The sequence below is a fragment of the Pelecanus crispus genome, chromosome 6 (genome assembly GCF_030463565.1).
Source record: "Pelecanus crispus isolate bPelCri1 chromosome 6, bPelCri1.pri, whole genome shotgun sequence".
Classification (NCBI taxonomy): domain Eukaryota; kingdom Metazoa; phylum Chordata; class Aves; order Pelecaniformes; family Pelecanidae; genus Pelecanus; species Pelecanus crispus.
The window spans coordinates 23,931,917-23,950,878 of NC_134648.1; the positions used below are offsets into that span (position 1 = coordinate 23,931,917).

General features: G+C 38.0%; 1 protein-coding gene across 1 annotated transcript in view; it reads left to right on the forward strand.

Annotated features, from left to right (window-relative positions):
- The first annotated feature begins 738 nt into the window (after window positions 1–738).
- CD44 (CD44 molecule (IN blood group)) overlaps window positions 739–18,962 on the forward strand; it is a 66,210-nt gene continuing 47,986 nt past the window's right edge. Inside the window, exon 1 of the mRNA XM_075712664.1 lies at window positions 739–870. Coding sequence (XP_075568779.1) covers window positions 804–870 — 67 coding nt within the window. The 5' untranslated portion in view covers window positions 739–803. The remainder of the gene's footprint in view (window positions 871–18,962) is intronic.

The following is an 18,962-nucleotide window of genomic DNA, read 5'->3' on the forward strand; positions in this document are numbered from 1 at the left end:
GACTGAACTGCCTTGACTTACCTTCTGCATGAGGTTATCCTCCAGGGATGAACAGAAACATTTTAGAAAGGTTCATTGCAGACCCAGCATTTTGCTTTCTCTAAACTGAACTGCAAAAAGAGAAAACAGTGAGATGGGACAAAATTTTTTTTTTTTTAGTCTAGTCTACCCTTTTTAGTCTAGTCTACCCTTGATTGGTTTAGAGTGGACTTGGTAGTGTAGGTTAATGGTTGGACTGGATGATCTTAAAGGTCTTTTCCAACCTAAACGATTCTATGATTCTATGAAAATAGGCAAAATATTTTTGGGAAACATCCAGGCAGTTGTAGATGCTTTGCTGGGGTTCAGAAACTCTAGTGCTTTATGTTCACGTGGTTTGCAATAATGAGGACATTTTAAAATGCAGGAGGGGAATCTTATAACAAACAGTGCCTTTCTGAGCTAACTCAGAAGAGATTACACAAATTTTCTTGCAAGCACAAAAAGTATAACTTTTGACTGTACTTGTGTAAGAAGAAGAGGTTTAGTGCCTCTTTAAAAAAACTTGAGTGTGGCTGCTTAGTCAGAACTAGCTCCCCTCCCACCCCCCTTCTTCAACTGCTGGGTAACTTTTGTTGCAATATGGGTGTGACTTTTGATGGAGCTCCCCCTCCCAGTTATGTCATTACTTCAGTTCCTTTGAATCAGAATAAAAAGTGCAGCAAACTTCAGACTCATTGACTGCAGGCTTAACAAGCGTCGGGGCTTTTCTCTCCGCAGCTTGCAAGAATCTCTGGTTTTTGCAAAACAGTTCCAAGAAAACAATGGCCAGCTTCTCATTATGGGCAACTTTTGGATTATGTTTGCTGAAGCTTTGTCTAACAGAAACACGTAAGTTTTTTATGAATGAAAACACTTATGGTTGCTAATAAGTTTATGCTTCAGACAGCAAGAGCTCCTCTGCTAGATAGCTAGCAGCTGTCTTGCATCTGTCTTTATATGAAGTTTTATTATTTGTAAGAGTTATCAGAGATGCTTTAGAACTGTAACTTCAGTTGTCGTGGCCTGTACAATCACGGAAAACTATGTATTGCTTGTAAAGGGCAATTCCCTCAATAAAAAGTGAACTGTAGATCATTGAAGTTAAGTTTAAACTAAGAACAGAAGTATATTAGGGAATTTAGAATAGCTCTGGTAAAGCTCAGTTCGACAATGTGACTGCTGCTACGTACTTAGTTTGCTCTCCCAGCTCTGTTTCAGACAGTAGAGAAAAGAGGGGGGATGGGGGAGATGGGGATGGACACCGCCCCACCACCACCATACAACAACTGCATTCTTGAGTTTGCATGGGCTGAACTAACAGCTAATACATACTGCAGCCTTGCTGAACAGAAGCAAAACTGCAGTGACCTGTGACTGAAATTTGGAGAGCTTTTATGCCAAGCATGCTTGTTTCTGACTTCCTAAGGTTTCTTTGGGGTTGACTGACAAGATTTTGGAACAAAGGGGGTTAGAAGTGACAACAAAATTCAGTCGTTTATCAATTAACTTTCTGTAGCTTGGTTATCTGCTTAAAATATTTGTATTTAAAAATGAAACATTAATACAGAGGGAAAAAAAAAATTGTATGTCCGAAATGACAAAACGTTTTTGAAATTTCACATGGTGCAGGCTCAACCATGTTTGAGGGAAATGACCATGCTTTTAACAGACTCTCACTGTGACAGCAACTGCCTCGAGGCATTTTGTGGTTAGGGATAACAATTACACTTCTACATTATTTTTCTACTCATCAGTTCCAGAGTCTAACAAAATATATTTTTCTTGGCCATTGTCACCCAAGGGCTCTGTGTGTGTGTGTGCATAATAAATATATATCTCATTTGTTTGAGCAGCAGTGGATACTTCTGTAATGGTTGCAGTGCTGCCGGGCTGTGAATGGGTGTGTCAGAGTGAACAGTTCCCAGTACATCTGTGATAGCTGAAGAACTCTTACTGCTTTTCTTTCTAAAATCATCTGTCCATTGTACCAAAGTGCTCTTGCTAAAATCAGGTATATGGATAAATCCCTTAGAGAAAGGGCAGGGGTACTGTAGGCAAATAAAGTATGTCTGAGATGTGTTTAAAACCTTGGTTTAGTCCAAGTCTGTATGCTGTATAAGTATTATAATTATTTGGTTACTGCCTGCTCAACCGATTTCTCCTTTTATGAGCTGCCAGGAGCGTCCTAAAGAAGCAGAGTCTGCACTGACTCTGGGAGTAATGCATTTTTACAGGGAGACATAGCAGAAAACCCCATCATATAGTCTTCAGCATAGTTACAAAAAGTATGTCAAACCTCACATATGCCCCACAGGGAAGTTTCTTTAATGGCTTAGCAAGGTATTAGACTATAGCTACAATATATTTCAGTTGGTATGCGGTATATTCCATCATGACTTTCAAGTCAGTAAGGACTTCAAAACAGCAGTTGATGGTGGTTTTATTTTCTTTTTTAAACCAGTGGCTTTGCTGTGTATCACAGAGTTGTGGCCATTGCTGTTGGGAAACACCTTGCTTGAAAACAAAATTAAGATCTGCTCCTGAATTGGAATTTTGATTCTTTTACTACAGAATTTGGCAAAATTAGAAAGGACCTGGGGTTACTGTTAACGTGATTACTAAAGGAAAGATGAAATATAGAGAGCAGCTGAAAAACTTATTCATCCTGTTGTGCTGTTGTGACCATACTGTCACTGACATGTGAGTGAGGTGTACTCATGGCATAGTCATGACTTTTCTTGTCTAAGAGTTTTCTTGTCTAAGGAGTCTGGATCCAGGAGGATATAGATGCTGACATGATGATTCTGGGGGAGATTTTCCCCTCTGAGCATTATGTATTTGTAAAAATATTTCTCTCAAAGTTTTCCTTGATTAACACAAAGCAAATCCTATAATTTTGACCCCCAAACTGGAAGAAGCTGAAATAGAAGTAGTAGTAAAGATGAAATGAAAAGAGGGAGAATGAGTCCACCAGTGGGAGGGAGGAGCTTAGCTATTAGCACTGCAGAGGTTGCCAGAGGCTCTGTATGAGGTAAGGCTCTGAGACAGGGCTACTATAGCTATCAGTCAGTCAGAAAGGAAGGGACCTGTCTGCCTCTTGGCTTGTATATCCATCATGCAAATTTGTAAATAAAGCAGTTTGAAGAAGCTCTTTGTGCTAGTTTGTTTTCACTTAGTCCTTACAGTGTGTATCTTGGCTATTTTCCCAAAGGTGCAAAGTAACTAGACTTTAATAAAGTTCACTTGAACTTCCATCATCGTTTAATGGAAAGGTTATGTACCTGCCCTTGAAATACTCTCACACATAGAGCCAACAAACCATGGCAGAGGATTATCTTGCAGTCTTTGGAGAAATGTTTGTTGATTCCTTAGTTACTGATGTTCACCACAATGCAGAACCATTACCTTGAAAACAGGAAGTCAGAGAAAGGCTTAATGAGGAAAGATAGCATCATACAATCAAGGAAGAACTTTTTAAACTAAATTCTTTTAAAACCACTGGTAGTTCTAGCCAAGAGTAAATGAAATGTTCCCCCATACCTGGTGTGTCTTTCTTTCCAGAACAGTTCCCACGACTTTTATAGGCCAGGACTTGAAGACAGTGTTAATATTGCATTTACTCATCTAGCACCTCAACATGCATGAGGTTCTACTGTAGCAAGAATGTGCCAGCAGAATGAGATGTCCCAAGATGCTGACAGACAGGAATAAACAGCAGAGAGAATCATGAGCTCATTACTGCTAAAATACTTGTAGAAAAGTTGGGTTCTCAAGAATTTCATGAAGGGGTAAAAAAAATGCTTTCATTGAAGGATCACTGTCATTTCAAATGAAAGAACTTATGGAAGAAAGCAGGAAAATATAGCGAGGAAAAATGACTTATCCTCTCCTTATATAAGAAGCTCTACATATTTTTTTCCCTGCTTCTCTACAATGTATTCCACCTTTAAAGGACTGCTTGGGTACTGGTGATTGTGCTACTGGGTAAGAAGATGGAGTAGAAAACCCCTGGTAACTCTGGTTCTTCTTTGATAAAAGGATAATTTGAATTCTGAATGTAGTTGACTGGTAGTGGAATACCTTGTAGAGAAGCAGGGAAAAAATGATGTAGAGCTTCTTATATAAGGAGAGGATAAGTCAGCCCAAGAACTTAAAAGTTCTTTGTTATTCCAGAGATGCTGTAAGAAGGCTTCTCCATTTGCTTTCTGATCTTTTTGCTTCACATTTCTGTTCCTGCACTAGTGGATAAGTGTTTGAAAATAACACTCAAGATAGAAGATGATAATTCTCAACTTCATATGACATATATTCCTTTATTTACAAAACAGTGATTTTTTTTTTTTTTTTTTTAAAGAGAACCCTGTGTGATGGAGTCAGGGAAGGTGTTCTGCCAAACTCTCCTCTATAAATTGCTTTTTCCAGGACCAAGGCTAAAAGTACATAGTTACCTGTGAACTGTAACTTTCACAGAGAGGGTAATCATGAAACAAACGTGACCCACCACAGTAATTTTACCTAGTTTGAAAACAATACAACTTTGTACTGGAACAATTCATGGTGTTCAAAACATGTGATACTTTAGCATCAGCTGGTAACTGAGAGCTTGCTTTATCAAATTTCATTTTGCAGCACTAAATTCTTAGACTAGAGAAGTTCAAACTTCCAAGTGAAGGCCAGCAAAGTGAGAGGAGCAAGACAGAGGTTGGGTTTGTCACCAACATGTCTCTGATACATACATCATGGTTGCTACCAAGTAAAATCCATATCCACAGTCTATTTTGTTCTTTGCCTTTACCTGTAAGGGTTTCGTTGCAATATATCTGGTGGTTTGGACTGTTCTCCGTGGGTTATCACCAACTGTAGGCATGAAGCCAGTTTGGCATAGCTGCTAGTCATTTTCCAGACTAGACCAGAAGTTCATCAGCTGTTAATACACAGCAATCTCACACTCCCAGGGAGGTAATAATCATTTCAAAGCCATCAGACACTGTAATTATCAGTGACCATTATGGCTGCTGCTAATACTGGTGGCAGAGAGGATTGTGTCAGTCCTAAATGTTTATCAGTTTCCTCCCTGCCAAATCACAGGCCTCCCTACAGTGGCATCAGCAGTAATATCAGGAGCAGCTGGCTGTGATTTTCCTCCCTTGCTGCAGCTGCCAGAGCTGACCCCATCCAAGGGACAACAGAGCAGCTCATCATATGAATGAGTTTGCAGGCTGTAATGTGAAATGGCAACTGAGAGAAAGAGGGGTTTTCCTTGGAGAATCTTTTCAGTCAGACTGAAAGTTCAGCTAATTGCGATTTAAAGTTCAAACCTCTGTGACTGTTTCCTACCTAATGAAACCTGCAGTCATTTTTTGAGTCTGTGCTTACAATTAAGAACGTATTTGAACTTCCTTTTGCAAGCACTGGCTTGGGACTTTCCAGTTCCTCTATGTGACAACACTGGCTGCATTATATAATGCAGCAATCTTATTTCAGTACAATAACCTTCAACCCACACATTGTGAAACAGAAAAAAAAAAGACAGAAAGGAGTTGAAGAATAATCTACAATCTTAGCAATTATTAACATGGAAGCTCAAGCAACCACGCCAATTCAAAGTAAAAATCACAGAGAAGACCTGAATTTTACTTACATTTGCAGTTTGAAAAATACATTGCTTCACTTTTTTCTTTCCTTCTAATGATGACTGAGCTAGGCTAAGTAGCTGGAAGGTCTAAGAGCCTATGTTGTGCCTTGCAAAGAAAAAAAAAAGAAAAACAATCAGACATGCAGCAGCTGTGGTAAAACTTCCGTCTCCATTTCTGCTAATGATACAGTTCCAAAAGCAATGTGAGATGGTTATAAAAGAGGTTGCCAGGCTACAGGCTGACAGCTGCCTCGGAAAAGGGCATTAGCCAGACACCATCAACTACACGATTAATATCTGTTTTACTGAATATGTGCTGTTGTAAATAAGCAGCTGTCCTTGACAGAACATATAATAGTAAAAAAATCTGCTGTGTCATAGCTTTTGTTGATTATATATGTTTCACAGTGGCAGCATGTTAGCAAAACAGGTTCTCAGAAGTATGTTTCCCTAGGGGGCTTTTTTATTGTTATTTTTGTTAATGGATAAGTGTCTGTAAAGAAGGAGGGTGCGGTATGTATGAGTAGATGTAATGAATAGTTTCTTGCAGCATTCCCATACAGAAATGAAAAGTTAACTGGAGCTCAGCATATGGTCTATGGCCACCCAGGACCCTGTGGGCAGATGTGAGTGACCTCTGCCCAGGCAGCAAGCAAGATGCTATCCAAATCGGGGTGTAAAAGTCAAGCACCAACCTTAAGTTGGCAGCTTCTCTGAGAGAATATATCTTGCCACCAGGGAGGCTTATCAGCAATCACACTTGCTGGAGCAGCATGACTGCAGCCATTTTCAGAGAGCAGGCAGAGCCCACATGCCCACTCAAAATAGACTAAGGAAACTGGCAGCTGCTTTTTCTGCAGCATGTAAAGGCAATAGTTCAACTGTGCTGTAGGGGTAATTGTGATGGTAGTGATTAGTCGTTTACCTACTCTTTGCCATAGGCCGATGCACATCATCTAGGTAAGATGGAGTATCCCTATTGTGGAATGAGGAGACTAAGTCACTGCAACGGGCAGCCAGGTCTTCCCACCTCCATCATGGTGCTCTGGGTGAAGCTTCTGCACAACGAATATGGAATAGTTAACTGGGCAGGTTCAAGGGAAAGTAGTATTTGCCAATTATAAAGAAACATGATTCATTAATAATGAAGACACTGAGGATGAGGCCTGAACTCATCTTGATGTTTTGCTTTCACTCACTTCCCTATTCTTCCTCCTCTTGCTTGATTAGGTGCCCTCCATTAAGTCACATGTCCTTTCTTTTTTCCATCATTCACTCAGGCATGTAAGTATAGAAAAAAAGCCTCTTTTGCTAACGAGTCTTCATATTTATAAATGTAGGTTTTTGTTTTCTGTTCCTATATATTGCTTATGCATAAATTTGACATATGGGAATATTTAAAACATGGAAGTGAAATAATATGTGTTCTGTTCAAATCAACTTCTCCAGTAGCAATTCTATAAAAATCAGATTAAACTTTTCTTTGTCACTGTCATGGTTTAGCCCCAGCCAGCAACTAAGCACCACGCAGCCACTCGCTCACTCCCACTACCCGGATGGGATGGGGGAGAGAATCTGAGGAGTAAGAGTGAGAAACATTCCTGGGTTGAGATAAGAACAGTTTAATAATTGAAATAAAGTAAAATAGTAATGATAATAATAACAATGTAATAATTATGATAATAATAACAATCTACAAAGTAAGTGATGCACAATGCAATTGCTCACCACCCGCCAACCAATACCCAGACAGCTCCCGAGCAGCGATCGCTGCACCCCGGCCAACCCCCCCCAGCTTATATACTGAGCATGACGTCATATGGTATAGAATAACCCTTTGGTCAGTTTGGATCAACTATTCTGGCTGTGCCCCCTCCCAGTTTTTTGTGTACCTGGCAGAGCATGGGAAGCTGAAAAGTCCTTGACTAGCATAAGCAGTACTCAGCAACAACTAAAAACATCAGCATGTTATCAACATTCTTCTCCTACTAAATCCAAAACAGAGCACTATGCCTGCTACTAGGAAGAAAATTAACTCTATCCCAGCTGGAACCAGGACAGTCACTCTGACATTTTTATCCTGTTTACTTGTGCGTGTGCTATCTATACACACATTGAAGATTGGCAGTTATTTTCAGTTCAAAAGCACTTGATTCCTGTTAGACAATAGCAAATTTTATTAAAAAGTTCTTATTCAAGGCTTATCTTTTTATGATTAGGGATGTTTGAAGCTGTTTGGCAAATGAGAACTGACTTAAATCTTTTGTCTTACTGTCAAACTTAACACTTCTTTAGGTTCAAGAGCTTTAAAATTGATTTAATAATTAATGGAAGAATGATGTCTTAAATTTAGTCAAGTTTCTCTCCTGTTTGAAGCAATACTTCCTAGTGATAACTATCAGCTACCTTCTTGAGATCTTGGAGGTATTTGTACATAAAGGCTTGATACTTCGGGAGAGCCAAGTACTGAGAGACATAAAATGACCCAGCAAGTCAGAGGAGGAGCCAAGAGTAGACCTACTGTCTCTAACCTGTAGGTGGGCCACCTGGTTCACGATGCCAGAAAGTCATGTGGCCAGAATTCTACAAGTCTAGAGAATTTTGAGTGTCACTGTGCAGCAACTATGTGTATCCAGGTGGTACCCAGGTATATCTTTTAAATGTCCACTTCTTCTTTTGAACAACTTTTTCTGTTTCTCACACCTATTTACTGTTTTCCCCACTAACACATTTCCATCTCTCTGCAGCATCTGGTTGAAGCAATCCAACGAATCTGATAGACTCTTGTCAGCCAGTGTCTGTGATAAAAGGTTATATGCATTTGATCCAGTAAAACTTCTGCTCAGCAGCTTAGTCATTCTCAGGCAAAATGAAACGTAGAGACTAAGTTCTTCTTCCAAGAGACAGGCCTCAGAGAAGACTCAAATGACAAGAAAATTCTCTTATTTTTTATTATTTTCTTTTGATTTTGGCCTACTGTGCTGGCAACTCTGACTTACTGTCATTGTGTTCAACATTAGGCTAATAGGGCAGGAGCATCCAGTGATTGGTATTCAGAAGATTGGTATTAACAAAATACCGCTAGCAAGAGTCACTTTGCCTTCTTGTGAGGAGCATAAACTTTTCTAGCACAGCAAATAATACTTTTCTTGAAATCTCATATCAAGCTCTAAACTCCTAAACTCTTGTTTTCCAGAATGTAACAAAATTGTTTTATAGCCTACAGAGAATAGATACTTGGTGGTTCCAGTTCGTCACTGAATGGGCAGAGCTAAGGTTTTAGACAAGCAGCTATCCAATTCACAATTTTTGTATTAAAAGCAGTAACAAGCAGATGTTGTAAGCATGTGAGACACCTTCCCATGGTGACTGCCTAGAGAGAAGTTTCTTTCCTGCTTTTGTGGCTTGCCTTAGAAAACCCTGGATCTATTTGCTTGCTGTTGTGGTGTAAAATGTTGCAGAGCTCTTCTTAGAGTGTGTATGATGACTTTTGTGTCTCCTGACATTTCTATTAGATCAGTCCTATTCATTCTTTTTCTTATGACTGTATTTCATGGCTGCTTGTTTGGTGGGAAAAGATCACAGTAGTTTTGCTTTATTTTCTCAACGTCTCCTTGACCTGCCAAGTCTCACCCATTATCTAGTAGGGATATAGTTTGTGTTCACGCTGAACAGAGCACAATATTAACTGACTTTTAAAACAGTGAAACAGAGGCAATCTTAGAGCATCATGGAAAGGTAACACTGGCACAGTTATTCATTTTTTTCAGAGCATCTCTAGGTGTAAGTGCTAGACAGCATTTTCTGTCTCTGTGGGTTCATGTGGATTAGAGAAAAGCCCAGTCATCCAGTTTTCTAGGAGGAGGCATGTCCTGTGACTTAGAGATTATTAAGACCAATGACTGAATCCAAATTTGTTTTCTGTTAATTCTTTGCTAAGAGTATATTTTTATCCAGGTAGTTCATATAACAAGTAGTTTATGTTTCTTTCTGGAGCTGGAGATCATTTTTCTTCTTTTATATTTCCAAACAGCTCCTATTATTTATATACATGCCAGTGGGGGTCAGCCCTATCATAAATTAGTGTAGAGTACACAATATATTACATACAGAACAATGCAAGACTGGTAAAACGTTGCAACAGTGCCGTTAAAGATCAGTGGAATTTCTATCCAAAATTTTGCATTTGCAAATGAATGAATTCTTTAATTTCCTTTGCTGAGCAAAGGAGGAAAAGTTAAAAAAATTTCTACCTGGCTAGGTTACCCCTCAGAATAAAATATAGTCAATGTTATTTTCTTCAATTGCCTCTATGTTGTCACAATTCCATTTAAAAAGTGTAGCATAGACATAGCATTGAAAGTCTTGGGCCCAACAAGGGGTATATCCATCAATAACCTACAAGTGTGTTTGTTGATAACATCTACTTGATGATACACATCCACATCTTCAAAGCTCAAGGTGGGCATTAGTAACAAAATGCAGTGGTCTCTCCTCAATATATCCTACAACACCTTAAACATTTGAACATTTCAACATCAACATGTATCTGAGATGTATTCCTTCCACTTGTCATCTGCTGGATTCTTCCGAGTACCATAGAAGAAGAACTTGAATTCTTCTTGAAAGAGATTTGACGTCTTACAATTTCTCAGTGTGTCACTTCAGAAACAGGTGGTGTCTCTGATGAAATTTTGTTCTGTATAGTGTTTCTTTTTCTTGCATTACATGGAGTTCATATAAATATTACAACACTTGGTCTAGAGGGGGTTACTATCTTATCTGGTGCCTTTCACCAACACATTCAACACACTTGGAATCAAGCTGAATGTGTTTAAATTACTGTAGAACTTCAAATTTCAAGTCTAGATATAGTGTTATTTAACAGAGCAAAGATGATCCCAGCTAATGAGAAAGAAGTGAACTGACAAATATGCTGATAGCAGACAATAATAACTAGGTTTTTTTGTAGCCCTTTGGAAGTCAGTGATTTTATCCCCACCTCACAGGTAGGGAAACAGAGAGAAAACAAAATAAGTCACCCAGCAATGTAGCTGTAAATAGAATGTTTTCTCCTAAGTTCCAGCCTGGTGTTCCATCAACAAGATTAGTGCCTGTTTCACTTGAATTTCAGAAAGCAGCTATGATTTCACACACAGAGCTCTTTTAGCTGAAATAAGCATTATTATTATTCATAAGAAAAAAGTCCTTGTGCAAACATTCTTCTACTGGTGCAGAAGTGAACAAGAGTACAGAGGACCGGAGCATTCTCTGAAAGCTGTTATCTTAAACCCAGGAAACTCTCTTCAGTTACTGTTTGGTAATCCATCATTGAGCCTGGGTATGCAATCCTTACTTCAGCTGGGCAATCCATATGAGGAAATACTGTTTGTAAGTAAGAGCTAAGTATTTTCCTAATTTTTTAAACACCCTTACAACCCATTGTTTGCAGACCTGCACCAGATTTATTAACAGCATCAGTCAAATACTTTATCTGACTTTATTACTCATAGCGCTCACCTTATGGCAGTTTATTGACACCAGTCACAATCATATTACTGTTGACTCACAGCAATTGCAAGACAACATATTAACACCTTTTTTCCACCCCTGACATGATACAAATATATCCACAATGATAGTCATAGTAACATGTTCAAGTCCTAATGTAAATCTGCCTTTTGCTTTTTAACTTACTGGTTTGATACCTTCAGTTGATTGCTATATTGGGAGATATCTCAATATCTCCCATCCTTACAGAGCAAATAGTTTTAAGAATCAGCTGAATTAGCAGTGTTTCAGGAATCAGTATAGTAAAGTGTGTCTAAGACATGCTTTCAGACTCTTAAAAGACAAATGTGATCTATACACAATGACTTGTAGCAGATCATCTGGAAAAGTGGTTCAACGCTGTCCCCCCTACTTCTGCTGTTCCTAAGAGAGATCTCTGCTTTGTTTAAAGAACTTCCTGCTTTTATTTTTTGCAAGTACGTGATGAGATCGCCTTATTACTGATTTCAGGGCCCTTAACTGGCTTGCTTTCCTTTTCAGCTCTGATACAAGCTTACTGGTCTCAATCCATCTTTTGTACTGTATATAGCTCACAGTTAATAGTCATTGTCATGTGGTAATAATGGGCTACACAAGATCAGTTTTTTGCTTTGTCTAGTGTACTTGACAGACAACTCAATGAATTTTGCTTCAAGAATGTAATTAATTTCCTTGAGGGGGTAAAAATCTTGTGGTGCTTTATTAATAATAAATTACTACCTATCTAGGATTTTCTATTTATTAAGATGGCTTATTCCTGATTTGCTATTTGAATTGACTCTTGCTCAGAGTGAATCTGACTTCATGATGCTTTCCAATGTTATGAAACTCACAGTACCTGAACTGAGGTCTATCACTATATCATTTGCCCTTCAAATATTGATTTAATTCTGGATATTTTTGTCAATCCTAGAAGACTACTAGAATCAACGAGCATCACAGCAAAATCACTGGCTTCACAATGATTCCAGCACTTTTGGGAGACAATGATGCTTCACTGTTTGAGGATGATTACATACAAACAGTAGTGCATTGCCCTTACATATCTCCACTGCCTAAATACATGTAAGATTTAATGTACTATTTGAATTTACAGAATATCGAAGCCATGCTATCAATGCCTCTTTCCCATTCTTCCCTCACGCAAGTGAATCTTCACTGCCTCTTATGAATTGTTAAGTTTATTCAAAATTTTTTAAAAAAATAGGAAAAAATAATTAAACCCAAGGCATATCATTATTCTCACCACATTTGTGATAGCAACAGCATTGTGTACATGCTAATGTTAATCACAAACTCTAGTTATTAAACATACCTTTTTACTAAACCAATTATAAAAGATTCAAAGACATTAATGAATCAAAGAATTATTAAAGAAATTTAACTGAACGTCTAGCTTGGGATTCAAATAACCTGCATACATCTTAGGAAAGTTTTTTGCTGGTCAGTATTTTCAGTATAAATCTCAAGATTCTTGAAACTGTAGTGTATGGATGGATAGAGTGACACTGAGTCCAGAAAATGGAAACATTTTGCCACCAAAAAATTCCAGTAGAAGTTGCCTGCTGGCCTAGGTAACCTGGTTACAGGCTATGGGATCCCTGCCCTTCTGGTATTAGGGCAAAACAGAGGGAAAAGTGGGTGTGACAGTGTTTTCATCCATTGTCAGAAGCTTGCACTGATTTAAGATAGTGTAAGATATTTCCCATTGATTTCTATACATTCTAGATGAGATTTGATTAAGTAGATTGTGTTAATCATTATGATCACAAAGTGATCATTTCCACAGGTAGCTTTTGAACCATGCTTAATTCAAATCCCAAGCCAAGTCTTTCTGACAATGAAAATCTTAAGTTTGGGGTTTTTTCACTCTTAGTCTGTCCTAATACCTCCAGAGTAAAATTTCAAGGCAAGTGAAAATGAAATGTGCTTTTCATGAGTGTTATTTTTTTCAATACTGTGTGTAGTATGCTTCCCAATGATCCTAAAAGCACCATGGTTGCCATTCCTCTGTTGAAAATGTACTTATGGCTGGGTACTTCTTGGGTTTTTACAGAGAGGAACAAATTGCGATCAACTCACTCTCCATCTCTGAAATTGTAGTAGCTTGTACACACAGCAGGATATGCAACTTTCGTCTTTCATTATTGCCTGTGAATTAAGCTCTTCAGACTTCTTCTGTGATCTGTTCTTCAGAGAATGCTTTCTTCCAAGACCATTTCTTTACTTTCTTTTTCATATTCAGCATTTCTGATCCTTCAGATCACACCATTTGTAAGGTCTTGTGGATAGCAATGACCAGACAGCACTGCTAGCAGAAGTTACTCAAAATTACATTGTGGAAAGAAAGCAGGTTTTAGTGTAACATCACAAACTGAGTTAGCTGCTTTTTGCTAACCATTGATTCTAATAAGTAACTTCCTTCAGTTTTTGGTTTTGATTTGATTATCCCTCATCCAGGAATTCGTTAGGACTTAGAACTCTTCCATATTCTGGAGACTTTCAGAATGAAGATGATACTATACCTTATTCTGCTTTTTTTGGTGAAAATTAAAAATATACAAAAGTAGCATTTTATCCATGTTTAAAACTGCAAATTTCCATACAAAGGTTACAGCTGTATTCTTAATCTGAGAAATCTGAATTCAGTATGAGTCATTAAATCATGCATTAAATAGGAGTTTTTAGTCCTACAGTTTGATTTCTAGCAGACCAAATTCAACAGATTATTGGACAATATTCTAATCAATATGCAATTAACTATGATCCCTGATTTTAGTGTTAAATATTATGCTATTTTGTACTGTTCTGTAAGGTACTTCCTTGTAAATTTGTACAAGAAACTTCTACAAAAAGGTTGGGTTTCATCTTAATTTTCCCAGACACTTGAAAAAAAAAAATTGAGAGGGGTTGTGAAAGAAACTGGGAATGAGTTCATCTGCATTGTGGGGAAGCTGAGTTTGGAATAAGTACCGATATGTCTCCTGTTTGGGCAGTCCTCTCCTGCCATTATTTGTTACTAGGAAGTCTGCATGGATCATTTGTTCTTTGACATGACTTACATTGTGAGGCATATTCTAAGCAGCCACCTTCTTTTTAGTATGTCTGCCAGACTAATGTTATCTTTAACTGGCTGGCTTTCAGAGCTTTTAAAAAGATTCTTGGGGTTCCTATCTCTGTTGTTTTCTTGCAAAGTGGCCTTGCTAAAGTCAATAGACATTCTACTTCTTATTCTACATCTTTTTTTCTCTCTTTCAGTTTTGGTCATTGCTTGCTTTTCCATAATGAACTTATTGTACAAATGAGTTTAAAATGTTGAGAATACTTATTAGAGGTTTTCCTGTATAACTCAGAGGAGCAGAGGAAATACAAAAAGCATAATTTTTTAGTTTAGAAATTGTTTTTTAAAAAAAATTTCAATATCATGTGAAAATTAGATTCAAATCACACCTGGCATTATTATTGAGCATACTGTAAATAATTAAAATTCAAAATCTGTCATTTAATTGGACTTGTTAATCATAGGTCTGATTTTGTATTAATTTCTTATCTAAATAACCACAGAACTTAAATCAGACTTCCTGTGAGTTGTCAAAGCTTAGATGGAGGCTGAATGTAAAAGCTGTAAGAACACAATGAAATAGCAATGTAATAATTCTTTGTTCTTAGGTCATTCTTTATCAGTAAATCTAAAATTGCTTCATTAAGGAGGTTAGTTGCAAACTAAGGTAAAGAGAGCTGAATTGGCTTATCTAGTTTATATCAGTGGGTAAATGACAGAGCAGGGAATAGGCATAAGGTCCTTTGAGCTCCAGGCTGGGGATCTGTCTGCTGAGCAGCGTTGTGTCTCACCTGCTTTTATCCCAAATGACTAAAGAATTTGCTTTCAGTCAAACAATGAAAATCTGACTCCAACAATTATTCACCAGCTTTGTTTCATGTATGTTTCTTCACCTGGATTGCATGGAACTGATCCGAACTGATTTGCTTCACAGTCCCTGCTGCTCAGCCTTTGGGGTTAGACTACTCATTGTACAGCCTGAAGCTTTCCTAGTATCGACAATGATGATTATGTTTTCATCATCTCGAGGGGGGCATATCTGATAACTGTCTAATTCCAGGACTATGATTTCACTGCCTGCAATTTTTCCACTGAGGTGCCACACAGCTGTACTATGTTCTAGTGAAGTCTGAAAACTTTCAACTCACTATTTGGTGAAAGTATTACAAAAAGAATAATATTAATGTCAGCAGCAAGGAAGTTTATTGTAAGTGATGACACTGTATAGGGTCACTCAGGATGTTTACCAGAGCAACAGTTGCCAAGCAGATAAAGTATGTTTGGAAGATGCATTCGCAGGCTTTTTTCTTCCCACAGCAACTGCTGAGGAATGAAATATATTTCTTGTACTAACTTGCATTTTGAGTGGCTCTATGCATACTTGATTCATTAATAGTGCCGCCCCCACGCCCACTTTTTTAAATTAGTAGCCAGGAAAGCTATCAGATTAAGAGACTGAAGATTTTTGCCCATTAGTGAATGGATATAGAGACAATGACTTTGGTGGCCAGTAGGCAGATTTGTTAAGAAGAACAATTTAGAAAGCAGTCAACTGCTTGAGCTTTGTCCCACATTCCATTTCCAATGTGCACTTACTGAAGTAACACAGAAATGTAAGGAATACTTATTACCATTTGGTGGAGAAAAGAGAACCTCCTGCTGCTGTGTATCCCTCTCTGGCTACTGTCTATATCCTCAGCCACATCTGTCCTTTTCATTTCAGAGATCCACTTGAGCCCACTTGGATCACAGGGTTAGCATGGCTACATCATGACTTTTCATGTAAACAACATACAGGAGAGTGAGGAAGCTACTATCTTATTTGCCTTTTCAGCCCAAATTACTAGGTACCCAAATATAACTGGGTATTAGGAACAGCTTTGGCACAACTTCAAAGAAAGGTCTGATTTTATACCTTTGGATCTATGGAGAGACATCTTCATTTTCTTGTCACCACACCCAACTACTAAGAATATGTTGTCTTTATTTATAGAGGTACTCCTTGCAACATGCAGGTAAATTCTTTTAAAGTGTTTTCCTGGACTTTACTGTCTTTAAAAAGCCAGGTGTGCAGAGAATTTTTTTTTTCCCTGGATACCAGCAATCTATTAAGGCTATAACTATGTTTTTTTTCCTCTCCTATGAAAATTTTCAAGACTTAGAACATTTTCCTATGCCAAACTGAAAAGAAAATATGAAATTTTTAAAAATTCTACAGGGAAATTTTGGACTGGGTTCCTTAAAGCATCTACTTGTATTGCAACATTGTACATGTTTAAACTTAACTTTCTTAAGTTGTCTTATTTTATTTTGTGCAAACTAATTAATTAAGTTTCAGGATGAAAGGCAGTTTCAAACTGAAAGTTTTTTTGCTTTATTTAAGTATCCACAAGAGATACTTCGAAAACTGAAAATATAGTTTATTACCACTAAATATGGAAATGTATTTTCTATAAATCATTTTAGGTTTCACAACTTGGCAGTACCCCAAGGAAAGTATTTCATCTGACAGCTCCCAAGAATCTGTAATGACTTACTTTCACTGTCACTATTTGGAGAAGCCTCACTTATGGTGTAGGTGGCTTATTTCCAGGGTTTTTTCTCTACTTTCTGTAGAGAATGGTGGCTAGCAGAGCAAGAATATCATAACTAGGAGAACAGAAAACCATCACCCAGCCACACTAAATGACTATACATATTGTTTGATCCTTGGTGCTTTTTTGTTGTGATGGTAAAGGACTGCAGCCTCATATACACATGCTTGCTTAACTCATGTGGATCCTGAAGAATTTGACTCCTAAATTTTGATCAGTGTGTAGTCATCCCAGTTTAGAGTACAATTTTGCCAGCACAATTTTCCTTTCCTCATCAAGCCCTGAGGGATTCAGGTATAGGTGTATTTTAATGATGTCAACATATGTCTATTAGTGACTGGGGCTGGGGTTAATGAATCATTTTACATAACCTAGCAAACAGCTATCCAGTGGTTTTCATCACTACTGACCTGGGCTTCAGTCTGACTTCTGACATAAAGGTGGAAGCCTCTGTATCCTATTACAGTTGTCTGGGCTGCAAATTGAATGGTTTTACTAATAGCCTCTAAAGAAATGGTGGAATACTCAGCAAATAATACCATCCATGCCCATGTGTATCATACTGTATTAGGTAATTGTTGAATTATATTTTTGTACATTCAAGTTCTCCCATATGTCAAAATGGCAGTAATTGGGCTATCTTAGCATATCTGTTGACAAAATGTCTTGGATCCTGAAATGTTTCATGAATCCATCCCATATGAAATTTTGTACTCAGAGGGCATTTCTGCTAGTCAGGAGTAAAATATACATTCTTATTTAGCCATGAAGTAGTTTTCCTGAGAAACATTTAAAAAAAAAAAGCCATCAACTGAAGATAAGTCTGAACTGAGAGCCGAGATCTGAACTGTCCAGACCTCCTCAGATCTTAGGACTCATATGGCTCAATTTCTAGACTTGCCTGGAGAGGAACTGTAGTTACTAGGAGTCTCTTTTAAACAGATGTTAGTCTGTTTCCAATATGCCACTTTTGTCTACTTCATTACTAACATGCATTAAAGCAGGTGCTAATATTCAAAATGTAGATATCACTGCTAAGCTAATGATTGTTCCTGTTCAGAACAGAATAATCTGTGATTATAACAAAACGTTTACCCATGTATATCTGCCTAGAGCTTGAAATCTGTTTAATAAATTTAGAACAAAGTTCTTAAAATAAATGTAAAAACTATATTCTGTTAAAGCAAACAGAGAATGAAAACTATCTGCACCACCAAACCCCCCGTTCTGTCCCTGTTTTCAGCCCCAATTTATCACATCCTGGTGATCTATCAATCATCTTGAACCACAAACCGAAAAGGAAAATCCCCATGAGAACAGCACACTAACATTTCCTGGTTGCCATGCAATACAGACTGTGGTTTTACCAAGAAGTCTGTTAACAACCTTGTGTCTAAGTATTCTTCTACAGGTTTCCGTTGAAGGGAGCAGGGTTTTTGCAAATCTTCCACTTCATTGCTTTGATGTATCTCTGCAGTTGTTAAAATAACATTTTTTTTTTTTTTAATATAAGACAGCATCCACTTTGAGAATGAAACCTCTAGGTATTGTCTTGAAAACAATGAAAAGCAGGGAGCAATGCATGAAACAACCATACAGTGGATCAAAAATCTTTATGGAAAATTGACTGTCGTGGTTTAGCCCCTGCCAGCAACTAAGCACCACGCAGCCGCTTGCTCACTCCCTCTACCTGGATGGGATGGGGGAGAGAATCGGAGGAGTAAGAGTGAGAAACACTCCTGGGTTGAGATAAGAACAGTTTAATAATTGAAATAAAGTAAAATAGTAATGCTAATAGTAACAGTATAATAATGATAATAATAATAATGATACACGAAGCAAGTGATGCACAATGCAATTGCTCACCACCCGCCGACCGATACCCAGACAGTTCCCAAGCAGCGATCGCTGCTCCCTGGCCACCCCCCCCCCCCAGTTTATATACTGAGCATGACGTCATATGGTATGGAATAGCCCTTTGGTCAGTTTGGATCAACTATTCTGGCTGTGCCCCCTCCCAGTTTCTTGTGCGCCTGGCAGAGCATGGGAAGCTGAAAAAGTCCTTGACTAGCATAAGCAGTACTCAGCAACAACTAAAAAC